The sequence below is a fragment of the Trachypithecus francoisi genome, unplaced genomic scaffold (assembly GCF_009764315.1).
Source record: "Trachypithecus francoisi isolate TF-2019V2 unplaced genomic scaffold, Tfra_2.0 Lachesis_group5, whole genome shotgun sequence".
In the NCBI taxonomy this organism is placed as follows: domain Eukaryota; kingdom Metazoa; phylum Chordata; class Mammalia; order Primates; family Cercopithecidae; genus Trachypithecus; species Trachypithecus francoisi.
Window position 1 is genome coordinate 129,495,579 of NW_022681470.1, and position 16,668 is coordinate 129,512,246.

At 38.8% G+C, this 16,668-nt stretch overlaps 1 protein-coding gene and 1 pseudogene across 1 annotated transcript in view; both read right to left on the reverse strand.

The window, feature by feature from the left end:
* Positions 1 to 96: 96 nt before the first annotated feature.
* LOC117074172 lies at positions 97 to 1,736 on the reverse strand (annotated as a pseudogene).
* Positions 1,737 to 4,130: 2,394 nt separating this feature from the next.
* The window catches only part of EPHX4 (epoxide hydrolase 4), a 35,962-nt gene continuing 23,424 nt past the window's right edge, over positions 4,131 to 16,668 (reverse strand). The window contains exon 7 of the mRNA XM_033198228.1: positions 4,131 to 4,802. Coding sequence (XP_033054119.1) covers positions 4,571 to 4,802 — 232 coding nt within the window. The 3' untranslated portion in view covers positions 4,131 to 4,570. The remainder of the gene's footprint in view (positions 4,803 to 16,668) is intronic.

Genomic DNA, 16,668 nt, shown 5'->3' on the forward strand with positions numbered 1-16,668 from the left:
TTTTCCTCAAAGAGTAATTTTTACTTCAATCATCATTTCTACCAGAAGATACTTTCACTATTTTCGGGGCTAACCTGTAACATTTGAATACAGTGATTAAAACTGTACTTTTTGGGATAATGAATATATTTGGGCTGCCTGTAGGTCTAGGTGTGAATTAAATAACTTGGGATATGCTGGATGCTTCAGGGCAAATTTCTTAAATTTCTCATATGAAATGCACACTGATTTCTGTCCAGCTATTTCCTGAAAGAGCCTGGAAACATCAAGATCTGGCTCTCCAAAAGCTGCCTGAAGTATAGCAGCGAACTCCTGTTCTGTTATTAAGCCATCCGCATCAAGATCAAAAAGCTTAAAGGACATTTGCAGACTCTTTACAATGTTGGCAGGATTGCATAGGACAGTCAGACTTATTACATACTCTCTGAAGTCTATGCTGCCATCATTATTCCTGCCAAAGAGGGCAAAAAGTTGTCTCAAGGGCTCTGAAATTGGGAGTTTTAAATAACTTGAAAATTCAATTCCTATCTTCCCTCCTTTTGAGGCAACTGCAATTGCAGCATATTCATCCAAATGCTGATGAATGTTATCCCTATCTAACTTCAACTTCTGGCTAATTTTTGTAAATTCTACCAAACCAGCTTCTATGGGTAGTTGAAGGTTACCTGCGGAGATCATCAGTCTGCAGTCTTCATAAGTGTGCTCTGTCCCAGGCACCCCAGAGCATTTGCCATGTTAATGTGTACTGTATTGGCAAAAAGGATGGGGTCTTTTTTTATTTCATCATTTTGGATATAAACAGGCATAAACGCAACTTCTACCCTGGTGAAGGGTTGACTGAGGATCAATATACATGCCTGGAGGAAGCCTGTAAATCCCTGCCAGGTCCAGATTGCCATGTCCAGGGTGTTTGGGGACCTGAGCAGCACTGGCTACACAGGAACACCTGGACAGAAGGCCCCTAGTTTAAAAGTGACTAGACGGGAACGATTGGTGCACACACCTTCTAGGAAAATCAGAATCTGTGGCCACTTCTTTCCAAATGTCACTCACCTCAGGATTTCATCCTTAGTATTCTTCCTGGAATTGGGATCTTCTTGGATCACAAGCACCAGCTGTGTTGACAGTAGGAATTTCCCAGTCAATGGGACGTGCACATTTTGACTTGCAGAGCGCACTGAGGGTAACCCTGCTATCACACAGGAGACTGAGTCAAAGAAAGTGGAGTGTGCTGCTGTCATGAAGATAGGGGCTTTGTCTTGGGTTGCCTTTTTCCCTTTCACTTTAGCCAGGAACCCTGCTAAAAAGAAAGTCACCTGCACCATGAGCTTGAGTACTGGTTTCACCAGTTTTTTTTTTTTTCCAACTCTTGGCAGGGTTGTAGGATTTGAGCAGGATAGCCAAAGGTGGAAAGCATGGCCACTGGCCAGAGGAAGAGGAAGACCATGCAAGACATTCGTACCCACGAGGATGATGCAGGTCCAGCACCATGCACGGAAGCATGTCGACTGAGGGTACAAGGATTTGATTATCTCCTGTGTGATCCCAGACCTTCGCCTCCAACTCAGAGTCTGTGGACTGCAGAGTCATGAAACCGACTTAGTAGACTCAGGCTGTGTGTAGCTTGGATTTGGGGTCAGCCTTTGTCATGCACCCCTTCCCCACATCCAATTGCTTTTTCTGTTTGCACATAATTAGAACTCTTAGAGGCAATTGTAGGTTAATAGAAAATGCTGCATTACCTTTAAAATCAGAAAAATCAAAGCTGGTAAATGATGTAACAGGAGAATTCAAATCAAATCAACAGCACAATCTTTTTTTCTTTTTTTGCAAATATCTTGCTTTTGACATATGCTTCATAAATTATTTTCACATAGCAATTTCTGATGTTAAATTAGGCATCTATTATGTACTATTAGGGATATATTAATTCAAATAGATGAATATTATTAAAAATTACAACTTTTAATCTAGGTGCCATTACCTGTTTTTATTTACTGTGAGCTGCTTTGGCAGCTAGTAAGTCAAATTCACTTACTTGCCCTACAAATAGATTTCTAGAGATAGTAATAACTGTTTATCATAAGAGGTTTAACTGATGGCAGCCTTGAAGCTTTATATCTGTTACAAGTACTTTTTCATATCCATTGAAAATTAGAGTACATTCATTGTAATAGGCCAGAATTGTCCATGGAACGTTTGATTGATAAAATTCTTAATATTAGTCCACATGAACTTGTCAGCTTCCTAAACTGACAGAAGCAGCAACAACAACACATCTTAAAATCACTTTTGTCAGTAACAGGTTTTTATTAAAATAAGTCAGGATTACTTTACTGTGTCAACACGTCCCATTCTTTCCCTTGTTGCTGCCCTTCCAGAGGGATCAAGAGGGAAGCACCAAGTTGGTATGAACCAGGCTTTTTTCTATACCTTGTGGCATTTGCAACTCTGACAATGTTCTGTAGAATATTCTGATGTTTACTAATTGCTAACTTGAATTCCTTTTCCCCCCTGAAATTAAAAGTCAAATTGTAGATTCCTGAGAGATGTATCCATCTATTGAAACACACCAGATTGCTGCTAAAACAGGAAGAGTGGCATGGATACCAAAGTCTGCTAAACGGTATCTGATGTAAGTGGGATCGTGGGCTTTACCACCCGATGGCTCTAGGTCAGATCTTAGCTCCAGCACTTACACTATGGACATTGGCAAAGTTACACGTTAAATCACATTTTTACTATGTATAAATTGGTGATACCTACCTTGCATGTTGTTATGAAGCTGTTATATAGAAAATTGGACTTTTGTTGTAAATACAAGTTGCTATGATAAAATAATGAGAATTCTTAGGGACATTCTCCTTTGTTCTGTCATGATCAGAACTATGCTTAATGTGGGAAGCAATCCTTTCAGCAATTTAGAGCTTATCTGTTAAGTGATGGAAGTTGGCAGTGTTACTGGTTGCCTCCCATGTTAAAGGAGAACAACCCAAGAGAATGAGTAGTAGTCCCTTGAGTTGTATTGTTCTCTATTCTGTAACTCTTTCCAACTCTTACTTATAATGTTCATTTCTACTTTTGAACCCTTGTTTAATTTAACTGCATTCTATGTATGCCTTTTTTTTGGGGGGGGGGCACAGACTCTTGCTCGTGCCCAGGCTGGAATGCAGTGGCGCAATCTTAGCTCACTGCAACCTCCGCCTCCTAGGTTCAAGCAATTCTCCTGCCTCAGCCTCCCGAGCAGCTGGGATTACAGGCATTTGCCACCATCCCTGGCTCATTTTTGTATTTTTGGTAGAGATGAGGTTTCACCATGTTGGCCAGGCTGGTCTCGAACTCCTGACCTCAGGTGATCCACCCACCTCAGCCTCCCAAAGTGCTGGAATTACAAGCATGAGCCACTGCACCCAGCCCTTAAGGCTTCTTATGGGAAAGTTCTATGTTACCACCTTATCTTTCTTTTATATTTCCCCCCCACCCCCAGTCCCTAGCAGTGTGCCACATATATTATTTATTCATTAAGCAAATATTTGAGTGCCTACAATATGCCAGGCCCTTAGTCTAGAGTTGGGTATCAGTTAACAAAACAACAAAAAAATCCTGCCCTGTGGAGCTTAGATTCTAGTGCACACCAGACATGTAGTATTCAATTCTTCTTGCATTGAATGGAGTAAAAGGGTCCTTTCCTTCCTTTTCCCTCTCCCTTTCCCTTTCTGTTTCAACAGGGTCTCACTCCATTGCCCAGGCTGGAGTGCAATGGCCCAATCATGGTTCACTGCAACCTCGAGCTTCTGGACACAAGCTATCTTCTCACCTTAGCCTCATGAGTAGCTGGGAGTTCAGGTGTGCACCTCTACGCCTGCCTACTTTTATTTTTTATTTATTTTTGGTAGAGTCGAGGTTTCACCATGTTGACCAGGCTGGTCTCAAACTCCTGGCCTCAAGCGATTCTCCCGCCTTGGTTTCCCAGAGTGCTGAGCCACCACGCTCAGTCAAGATGTCAGCTTTAAAAAATGGTTTAATGTTCCCAGTATAAATAGTATATGGCCCATTTTAAAAATGCATATTCATTTAGTTATATTTGCCTTCAAACTAATAGATATACTATAAATCCAAAAGAGATTTGATAATATAACTTTTTAATGGTTAAAAGTAGTAAAAAGAACTTTTGAACAATAAAATGAAAATTTATATCATTGCAGGTTTGCCTTACAATATAGCACAGCTAATCTTTAATATACATTTGTAAAAGGCACCATATGTTAACAGAGTGAAAAAAAGCAAGAAACCAAAACGGAGCCACTTACTCCACACTTCCTTTTTGTACAAGTGTATATATTTTAAGGCAGATGCTTGTCTGTGCAAAATACACCAGAAGAAAATCAACATTGTATTACATGTTAACACAATCTCAGATTTTTTTCAATACCATTTTGTCAGGATATTTATTTATGATAAAGCACATTAAAACAGTTTTTTCCGAATAAAACATAAAGAAGTTGATGAATAATTTTTAAAAATTACTTAGAGATTTCATTACAGACCCTTCATAGAAGATAAAGAAAAGTCAATCTTTTTTTCTTGTTTCTTCTTTTAGAAATGTCCATATCAATTTGTTCACTATGTCAGGTTGGTCTTGCTGAAGCCAATGACTGGCTTCTGACAAAATAGTTAGCCTGAAATAGTTTTTAACATAAATCTTTGTGACTTCAGCCATCTCAACCTCCATGAATGCGTCATTCTCTCCCCACAGTAGTAGTGTTGGAGTGGTCACCATGTGATGTTTGAGAGGCAGGCAGCTGTAAAAACAAAATACATGGGCTTAAGATTCACTGTCAAAGTTAAAATGACATTTTCCTACACTGCCCCATTAGGCCATTCATTCTCGAAGGGGGCAATCTTGCTTCTAGAAGGGTGAAAATTGTGTTCTTGGGAGGGTGAAAAAAAATCTTACCCTTTGCATATATAAAGCATGGATATACATACAGTACATAAGCAGATATTAAAATTTCACAGGGTGGGGGTGATTAGGGAAAAAAATGTCTAAAAAGGTTCCTTAGGAAAGTGATAATGAAAAAGTGATTGAGAAACAATGCATTAAGTAATCAACATTTACTATAAAATATTTAAAAGGCTATTTAAGAAAAGGTCCAATAAAATTTAAATTGGATGGGGCTAGTAAAATGTATGATGAAAGCTGTAAGTTAATAGGAAATTCATCACTATGAGGAGTAATTTGTTTTAAAAGGATACCAGAATTTCTGAATGGTGTAATGAAAGAGAGATTTAAACTATTTATATGTCACTGTTTAGCTTTATTTTTAAATTGTTCTTAGATAATCTGATGCATTTTATGTGAAAATTGGAACTGAAAACTTAAAAAATACATTCGGACTGAGCTTTAATATTACATGATACTATATTTTGCAAGAAGATTATTTTTTAAAACTAAGTTTTTGTTGTGTATATGTATGTTTTTAAAATTAATTTGAGATGGGGTCTTGCTATGTTGACCAGGCTGGTCTCAAACTCCTGGCTTCAAGTGAGCCTCCCATCTTGGCCTCCCAAAGTGCTGGGATTACAGGCATGAGCCAGCACACCTGGCCTATATTTTCTTAAGTACAGAAAAGTATAAAGAACAAAAATAAAATCATTTATAATTCCATTATCAAAAGGGTAATATTTTGGCATTTTCTATGCATATTCTTGAAACCATACTATAAATATAATGCAATATAGACAATTTATACACAGTACATGTATGCAAATTTCACATTACATGATATCAAGAATTTTCTAATTTCATAACATTTTTCAAAAATAATTGTAAAAGATACTAGTTTATGGCATAACTCATAAACGACTTGACTATTCCCCTGTAATTGAATATTTAGGTTTTGTGGTATTTCTCCTTGTTTTAAATTATGCTATAATAAGCATTTTATGCCCAGATTTTTCTTGGCATTTCTGATAATCCCTTTGGACTATAGCCTAGAAGTAGAATTCCTGAGCTAAAGGGAACAAATATTTTTGAAGCTTTTGACATCTTCTGTTACTGTTTTTCAGAAAAGTTGATGGTATTAATTATACTCCTATTGATTAAGAATGAAAATGAACATCTAACTGTTTATCACTGAGTCACATTTTTACTAGTAAATAAAAAAGCCTGATTTGTGGCAATTCAGAGTTGACAGCAGGATATTACACATGCCCACCATGGACTTAACTTCTGACACCACACAAGTGGCCAACATTTGGTTGTAATGCTCCTAAAAATTAAGTTCTTTGTAAATGGGTAAATTGATAGAAAAATGTATTCTACACTTACTAACTCATGGGTTAGAATTCAAACTTTAGAGCCGGGCACGGTGGCTCACACACCCCAGCACTTAAGGAGGCCAAGGTGGGCAGATCACCTGAGGTCAGGAGTTCAAGACCAGCCTGGCCAACATGGCAAAACCCCGTCTCTATTAAAAATACAAAAATTAGCCGTGTGTGGTGGCTAACACCTGTAATCCCAGCTACTCGGGAGGCTGAGGCAGGAGAATTGCTTGAACCCAGGAGGCAGAGGTTGCTGTGAGCTGAGATCGCACCATTGCACTCCAGTCTGGGGAACAGAGCAAACTCCATCTTAAAAAAAAAAAAAAAGAAAGAATGCAAACTTTAAAGCCACTTACATTCTACAGCACAATAATATTCAAAACCAAACCATTTTCTAACAGTTATCTGCATGGTTTAGCAATATCGGTGCACAGAACAATTGAATTAGTAAAGTAAGCAGGGTTTTTTTTTGTTGTTGAGACGGAGTCTCGCTCTGTCACCCAGGCTGGAGTGCAGTGGCCGGATCTCAGCTCACTGCAAGCTCCGCCTCCCAGGTTTACGCCATTCTCCTGCCTCAGCCTCCCGTGTAAGCGGAGTTTTAAAGGACTATTAGTCAAAGAGCAAAGAGAAATATAAACTCTTCACCAAATCGAAATAGAGAAAAAAGAGAGGAGTTTCCAGAAAACAGAAGAAAAGCATATTCTCTGGTCCTGAGGTTTCAAACTACTAAATTTCACATTAAATATGTTATGTATGAAATAAAGTAATCAGTAATTAAGATGATATTTTGGTTTTTATCGGCTGACTCATTTGATTTCTCAACTGGCTGAAACACTGGGCAGCAAAAAGAGGTGCTATTTGTCAGATTCCCCCTACCCAACAGTAGTACATGCATTTATACAAATACATAAAGGTGTTTTGGATGCATTTAATATATAAATGGTATCATACTCCATATATCCTTCTACAACTTGTTTTTGTGCCTTAATATATTTTTAAGATTTATTAATTGATGATGATGAGGTAGGAGGTGGGACTCAACTCTGGACCAGATTGAAGACTGGCTGAACTGGTAAGAGGCACCAAAAGTACTTCTCTATATGACATGCCCACCAGTGCCATGACACTTTACCATTGCTGTGGCAACACCCAGAAGTTACCACCCCTTTTCTAGAAATTTACAAGTTAGAAAATTAGAAATTACATGTCCCTTAATTTGCATGTGATTAAAAGTGGGTACAAAGATGAATGCAGAACTGCCCCTGAGCTGCTACTGTGGGCACATTACCTATAGGTTAGACCTTCTCTGTAAGGAGCAGTACCTCTGCTGTTGCTGTACACTGCTATTTCAATAAAAGTTGCTGTCTAACACCACCAGCTTGCCCTTGAATCTTCCTAGGCAAAGCCAAGAACCTTTCCAGGCAAAGCTCCAATTTTGGGGTTTGCCTGCCCTGCATCAATGATACATGAAGTTCTACTTCACTCATTTTCATTCCTATATAGAATTCCATCATATGATTATACTGCAATTGATCCATTCTTCTGTTAAAAGACATTTTAAAATGTCCATTTTGATAATTCAAATAATAACCAAATTCATTCTTGTACACATCCACTTATGCACATGTACAACAGTTTCCTTACAGTACATCCCCAGAAATAGAACTGCTTTTCAGAGTATACACATCCTCAACCTTACTTGATATTGTCAAATTATTTTTCAAACTGATTGTATGTTCCACAAGCAGCATGTAAAAATTCTCTTTGCTCTACTTCACTGCCAACATGTTCTCAATTGGTTAATTTTTTTCCAATCAGATGAGTGTAAAACATTTTCACTTACCTGATGTACCAGATACTGCTCCACAAAACTTCTTCCCTTCCACTATAGTGTTTTTAAAAATCCAATTTTTAGCAGGACAATTGGTCATCCAGAATTCCTAAACTTCCTATTGCTAGGTGAGGATGTAATGTGTGCCCAGCATGCCCTCTCTGACCCTTCCCATTTCCCATTGACAAATGCAGACGTGGTGGTAAGCCACCATGGACCACACAGACAAGGGCAACACCCTATGTATAACAGAACAACAAAACAGAAAGCACCAAGGCTTCTGACCAAAGAATAATATAACTGTGATGATTTCACAGAGCAAAACCACACCAGCCTAGACTTTTACTTGTGAGAGAAAGAAATTCCATCTTGTTTTTGCCAGTTATTTCATCTCTCTCTTACAAGCAGTAACACCTATGTTCTATACCTGGCTACCATTAGGGTTCAGCATCTTTCATGTGTTTATTGGCTGTTAGATTCCTTTTCTGTGAATTGCTTTCTCATATCCTTTATCCATTTTTTGATTGAGCTACTTTTTTTTGTATTGATTTGGAGGTATTCTTTATTATACTCTAGATATTAATTGAAAATTAATTGTGTATGGCAAATAACTTCTACCCACCTAAGGTTGCTCATCATTTTATATCTTTTGACATATAGATATTTTTAAATATTAATGTAGTCAAATGTATCAGTCTTCACAATTTGAGAGCTAGTTGTGCTTTATTTAAGAAATCCTTCCCACATGAGGTCATGAAAGTTTTATTTTCGCCGGGCGCAGTGGCTCAAGCCTGTAATCCCAGCACTTTGGGAGGCCGAGACAGGCGGATCACGAGGTCAGGAGATCGAGACCATCCTGGCTAACACAGTGAAACCCCGTCTCTACTAAAAAATACAAAAAACTAGCCGGGCGAGGTGGCTGGCGCCTGTAGTTCCAGCTACTTGGGAGGCTGAGGCGGGAGAATGGCATAAACCCGGGAGGCAGAGCTTGCAGTGAGCTGAGATCTGGCCACTGCACTCCAGCTTGGGCGACAGAGCGAGACTCAGTCTCAAAAAAAAAAAAAAAAAAAAAAGAAAGTTTTATTTTCTAGACATTTTAAAGTTTTATTATCGCAGATGGGTTTTTATTTCCCTAAAGCTTATTTTTTTTTTATTTTATTCCACTACTTTAGATTCAGGGGGTACACGTGTGGTTTGTTACATGGGTATATTGTATGATGCTTTGGGCTTCCACTGATCCTGTCATCCAAATAATGAACATAGTTCCCAACAGGAAGTTTTCCAACCCTTGCTGCCCTCCCTCCCTCCACTATTTTGGAGTCCCATTGTCTACTGTGCCCATCTTTATGTCCATGAGTACCCAATGCCTGAAGCTTATTTTCTGTTTGGTAAAATAAAATATAGGGACCTAATTTAGTTTTACTCTATATGCATATCCAATTAGTCCAACAAAATTTATTGAATCTTCACCACTGGCTTAAAATGCTATCTCTGTCATATCAAGTTCCCCCATATGTGGTTCTGTTTTGGGGCTTTCTTGTCTGTTTCATCAATTTGTTCATCCCAGAGTGAACACCATATTCTATTTATTTTATAGCTTTATTATAAGTCTTGATATCTAATAGAGCTATTCACCCACCTATTCTTCTTCTTCTTTTTTTTTGAGACAGTGTCTCCTCTGTCACCTAGGCTAGAGTGCAGTGGCATCATCTCGGCTCACTGCAACCTCAAGTGATTCTCGTGCCTCAGCCATCCAAGTAGCTGGGATTACAGGCGTGCACCACCAAGTCCAGCTAATTTTTTGTATTTTTAGTAGAGATGGGGTTTTGCCATGTTGGCCAGGCTGGTCTTGAACTCCTGGCCTCATGTGATCCACCCACCTTGGCCTCCCAAAGTGCTGGGATTACAGGCGTGAGCCACTGCATCTGGCCCCTCGAGTTTATCTTTATTCTTTATTTTTGAAAGAAATGCTTTTAGTGTTTCATCACAAAATGATGTTTACTATAGGTTTTTGGTAGACAAAGTTCCCTTCTTCGTTGTTGTGGTAATGGAACCGTAATATGATTAACAGAAAGGCACCAGCTGACACAGAAAATACCAAGTTTAATGACAAAGGAAAAAGAAACTTACAAAGATGGTTCATAAAGCAGGAGATAATATATTACTCTCTCAGATACCAGTAGAACTTTCCAGGCCCTCCAAAGGTTCCCATGGAAATACAACTGTGGAGAGCACTACAAATGTATTACTTACTTTGTAATACAAAGCAAGTATTTTACCATTTTAATAGAGGTTTTGTATATCCTTGGCCCCAACTCCTGAAGAATCTTCTAGGCCTGCCAGCTCTTCAGGTGCAAACAATCAGTGGAAAATACCCTCAATGTTTTATTATGATTATTTTTTTTCTGGAACAGCTGAGTAAAACAAAGGTCTGTTTCCCAGAAATATCCCTTCAGCAGATGCAGGTTTATCCCACCTATCTGAGGTCCACTCCTTTGTCCTCTATTTCTAGATTACTAAGAATTGTTGCATGAATGTGCATTAAATTTTATTAAATGCTTTTTCTTAATTGATTTAGCTGGTCATATTTTCCCTTTTAATCTGTTAATGTCGTAATTAAATTAATGGATTTTTTTTTTTTTTTTAAGAGGGAGTTTCGCTCTTGTTCCCCAGGCTGGAGTGCATTGGCGCGATCTTGGCTCACCGCAACCTCCACCTCCCAGCTTAAAGTAATTCTTCCGCCTCAGCCTCCGGAGCAGCTGGGATTACAGGCATGCACCACCACGCCCAGCCAATTTTGTATTTTTAGTAGAGATAGGGTTTCTCCATGTTGGTCAGACTGGTATCGAACTCTCGATGTCAGGTGACCCGCCTGACTCGGCCTTCCAAAATGCTGGGATTACAGGCATGAGCCACTGCACCCAGCCTAATTAATGAATTTTTAATGCTAACTCGTCCTTGGTTTAATTTTTTAATGCATACTGAATTCAGTTTGATATTTTATTTTGAATGTGTGGATCTATGTTTATAATCTAAATTGACCTATAATTTGCCTGTCCTACTCAATCCTTGTTTTGATATGAAAGTTATATTAGCCTCATAAGACGAGCTGAAATATATCTTCCTTTTATAATATCTGAAAGAGTATTTAACAGTGGGATTTTCTGTGGTAAAACTTACCTGTAGGCTGGGTGTGGTGGCTCACACTTGTAATCCCAACACTTTGGGAGGCTGGGGGGGGGGTGGATCACCTGAGGTCAGGAGTTCGAGATCAGCCTGGCCAACATGGTGAAACCCCGTCTGTATTAAAAATACAAAAATTAGCCAGACACAGTGGCACAAGACTGTAATCTAAGTTACTCCGGAGGCTGAGGCAGGAGAATCACTTGAACCCGGGAGGCGGAGGTTACAGTGAGCCGAGATTGTGCCACTGCACTCCAGCCTGGATGACAGAGCAAGACTCCATCTCAAAAAAAACAAACTTACCTGTAAAACCATCTAGGCTTCTATGTATAGCTGTGTATTTGTATATCTATGTGTGTTACTATAGATACGCTTTAAATTTATATTGGTGGCCGGGGGCGCGGTGGCTCAAGCCTGTAATCCCAGCACTTTGGGAGGCCGAGACCGGCGGATCACGAGGTCAGGAGTTTGAGACCATCCTGGCTAACACGGTGAAACCCCGTCTCTATTGAAAAATACGAAAAACTAGCTGGGCGAGGTGGCGGGCGCCTGTAGTCCCAGCTACTCGGGAGGCTGAGGCAGGAGAATGGCGTAAACCCGGGAGGCGGAGCTTGCAGTGAGCTGAGATCCGGCCACTGCACTTCAGCCCGGGCGACATAGCAAGACTCCGTCTCAAAATAAATAAATAATATATATATATATAAATAAATAAATTTATATTGGTTAGCTATACGTCTTTTCATGTTTTTGAATTCTTCATGAGTAGTTTTGGATAAGTTATGTTTTTCTTAAAAATTGTCCGTTTTGTCAAAGTTCTAAAATTTGTTAACTTAAACATTTATACCTTAATATTTGTAATATTTGTATTAATAGTTATGCTTATTTACTGCTTTCTGGTTCCTAACTTTGTTTATTTGTGCCTTCTGTTTTTTCTTAACCATTCTTGCCAATAGCCTATCTATCTTAGTAGCCTTCAAATAATCGGCTTTTGGTTTTGCCATTTCTCTCTATTGTGTCTTTGTTTTCTATTGTATTAATTTTTGCTTTATATATGTAATTTAAATTGTTTGTCTTCTAATTTATTTTTGTTTACATGTTCTTTTTCTAACTTCTTAAGTTGAACTCTTATGTCAGTGATTCTCAATATTTTCTAATATAATCTTTTTTTTTTTTTTTTTTTTTTTTGAGACGGAGTCTTGCTCTGTCGCCCAGGCTGGAGTGCAGTGGCCAGATCTCAGCTCACTGCAAGCTCCGCCTCCCGGGTTCACGCTATTCTCCTGCCTCAGCCTCCCGAGTAGCTGGGACTACAGGCGCCCGCCGCCTCGCCCGGCTAGTTTTTTGGATTTTTTAGTAGAGATGGGGTTTCACCGTGTTAGCCAGGATGGTCTCGATCTCCTGACCTCGTGATCCGCCCGTCTCGGCCTCCCAAAGTGCTGGGATTACAGGCTTGAGCCACCGCGCCCGGCCTCTAATATAATCTTTAAAGCTATATATTTCTTCCTAAGTATTAACTATTCCTCATGTTTTGAAATCTCATTTTTTCTAAGTTTTTACTAATTTCATAGATTTTTTACCCATAGTTATTCAGAAGTCAAATTTCCGAATATATGAAGTTTTCTAAAAGTTTGTTGCTATTGTTGTTGATTTCTACTGTAATGTGTTCAGAGAAAATAATCTACGTAATATTTTTTGGTATTGGTTAAGATTTTGCTTTGTAGTCCAGTATGTAATCAATCTTCATAAATATTCTTTACATTATTGAATAGGCTGGGTACAGTGGCATCCCAGCACTTTGGGAGGCTGAGGCGGGAGGATCACTTAAGACCAGGATTTGGAGACCAGCCTAGGCAACATAGTGACACCTCACCACTATTTAAAAAAGAAAAGAAAAGAAAAGAATGTGTATTTTTCTGATTGTTAGGTGCAGAGTTGTACAGATCAAAGATATTAATAGAGTTGTTGAAATCTTCTATATCCTTGTTAATTTGTTTCTGCTTGATTGATCAACTTCAGAGAGAGGTGGGTTTAAATCTCCTATAGTGGCCGGGCGCGGTGGCTCAAGCCTGTAATCCCAGCACTTTGGGAGGCCGAGGCGGGCGGATCACAAGGTCAGGAGATTGAGACCATCCTGGCTAACATGGTGAAACCCCATCTCTACTAAAAAATACAAAAAACTAGCCGGGCGAGGTGGCGGGCGCCTGTAGTCCCAGCTACTCGAGAGGCTGAGGCAGGAGAATGGCGTGAACCCGGGGAGGCGGAGCTTGCAGTGAGCTGAGATCCCGTCACTGCACTCCAGCTTAGGCGACAGAGCGAGACTCTGTCTCAAAAAAAAAAAAAAAAAATCTCCTATAGTAATTATGGATTTGTCCATTTTTTCTTGTAAGTCTGTTACATTTTGCTTTATTATCTGATGCTTTGTTATACGTTTAGAATTATCTTTTTGCAATATAGGTCCCATAGCTAGTCCTATTCCCAGTTCATCCTGGTTCCTCAGGTCCAAATTTTGGCAAGTCTTTGGATGAGGATATAGTCCCAAGGAGGCTTAGGTTAATAAATGAGGGCTATTTTCATGCCTGACTATAATGTACTATACCTTATTTGTAGTCTTAATGTGCATTACATAGCCCTGTTTTTAATGATATACTCAGCTTTGCTTATCTATATAAAGAATTACTTGGGGTGCGGGGGTCAGTGAGCCTCTATAGGTCTAATGAACCTTTCCCTCAACGAGATTTAACGTACAACCAGCTAGTTTAAAAATCCATCTTTTGCCTTGATAAAACTGTTTTGAAGTTTATAGGCCTGCTCGTTCTCATTCTCTCTCTCTCTCTCTGCTAATTAACAGGATTTCAGTGACTACTCTTGGGAATGCAAGTCCTCCTAATAAACAACTACTAGTAAAAGAATCTCGGAAAGATGAGAATATTTTCCCTCTTTCCTTATAGATATTTACAACGTACCGTTCTACACCTCAAAGCAGGCACTATAAAAAGATAAATTGAGAACATGTTTGAAAACTGTCATTCTTGTCTCCTATCCAAAATTAAGATTTTAAATCTTTTTTCCTTAATATAAAAAAAGACTTGTTTGAAAATGTGCCATTCTCTCTATTTTCTCTTTACAAATGTTATTTGTAAAAACAAACAAAAAACAAACAAGAAAACATGAACTTCAGACACTGTTACTTCAGACATTGTTGCTATATCCTATAAAATATAACCTGTAGCCTCTGCAATCTATCTGCCTTTCTAATCATTGCCTTGCATGATAAACTGTTACCTACAAAGACCATTTAAATTAACATCTCTGTTTTGCTAAAGATATATATATATATTTGTAAATTTGTTCTTGTTATTCAAAAAAGATTTGGATTTACCTCTTCTTCCCTCATTCATATAATCTCATGACTCCCTTTGGATTCCACAGAGTTTGAAAGATTTTGTTTTATTTAAACCAATACCTGCTGTAACTTTCCATCTCTTACTTTCAACTATTTTGTGTCCTTGTGCTTTAATTGTAACTGTGCAAACACCATATAGATGGATTCTTTTAAAAATCCAATCTGATATTCTCTGTTTTGTAACTGGCAATATTAATATATAAATGCTGGTTGTGCATACTGACATGTTGAAATTGTTTGTCATTTCAGTTTGTGATATTTACCCTGCTTTGCTTCTTTTTCTCCCTTTCTGCCTTTTTGATAGTTTTAAATTTTTTTATTGACAGTTTTTAATTGATTATTTCCTTATTCCCCTGTACTGGTTTGAAAACAATACTATTCTATTTCTGTTATTTTATCATAAAAAATTATTAGCATATATATACATAGGCAATTTCTAATTCTATCCTCCATAAAAATTATAACTTGCTTTTTACATTTTTACTTCATTATCTCTCTAAGCTACATTCTGGGTAATTTGGAGGCATTTCTTTCAATTCATAATTCTCTTTGGTTTGTCTGATCTGCAATTTAACTCATCTATAGACTTTTAGATTTCAATGACCATATTTTTCATTTTCTAGAAGTTGTTTTTCAGCTCTTTCCAGCTTGTCTTGATATTACCTTATTCTTTTCTCATATTTTTTATTCTTTCTTATGTTTAATTATTTAAATATACTTAATAGTCTTTTTAGTTCTATTATTTGAAAGTTATAGGAGTTCTGCTGCAATTGTATTCTGACTACCATTCATGGTAGGTTAATTTTTTTTTTTTTTTTTTCTTGAGATGGAGTCTCTGTAACCCAGGCTGGAGTGCAGTGGCGTGATCTCGGTTCACTGCAACCTCCACCTCCCAGGTTCAAGTGATCCTACCTCAGCTTCCGAGTAGCTAGGATTACAGGCGTGAGCCACCACACCTGGCTAATTTTTGTTTTTTGTTTTTTGTTTTTTTTTGAGCCAGAGTCTCGCTCTGCCGCCCAGGCTGGAGTGCAGTGGCCGGATCTCAGCTTACTGCAAGCTCCGCCTCCTGGGTTCACGCCATTCTCCTGCCTCAGCCTCCCACGTAGCTGGGACTACAGGCGCCCGCCACCTCGCCCGGCTAGTTTTTTGTATTTTTTAGTAGAGACGGGGTTTCACCGTGTTAGCCAGGATGGACTCGATCTCCTGACCTCGTGATCCGCCCGTCTCGGCCTCCCAAAGTGCTGGGATTACAGGCTTGAGCCACCGCGCCCGGCCTAATTTTTGTATTTTTAATAGAGACAGAGTTCTGCCATATTGGCCAAGCTGGTCTACAACTCCGCCCACCTCAGCCTCCCAAAGTGCTGGGATTATAGGCGTGGCCCAGGTTGATATTTTAAAATTTGGATTATGAACTCACCTTTAGGGGACTTCATCCGTGGGAATACTGTGAGGCCTGAATTGAGATGTATCCTAGAGAAGTTTTATCTTTGTTTCTGCCAGGCTTCCTAGGGAATGTTAACAGCCTAAGGCATGTTAACACATAACTTCTGCCCTGAGAATTCCAGAATCGTGGAGGTAGCACAAATTCAAATCCATAAACCTCAAATTCAAGGCCAGCTGTGGCTCCTAATTCTTAAGAGAAATGAAATCTCATTTTTTACCCTAAGTACAGACCCAAACTGACAAATATTCATGTCTTACCTTTCATGCTATACTTTCTCCCCGGACAATATGTTCTAAAACCAAACCTTGTCTCTACTTCAGTGACTCCCAGATCTTATATATCTTCATCCTAGATTCTCTCTTCTGAGTTCCAGACCGTACTATCCAACTGTGTATTTGAATATCTAAGGTATCACCCAAAAGTCAACTAGCCTAAGATCAATAAAATTCATGACTTTCCCATAAAAACTAGTCCCATTCTAGTGTT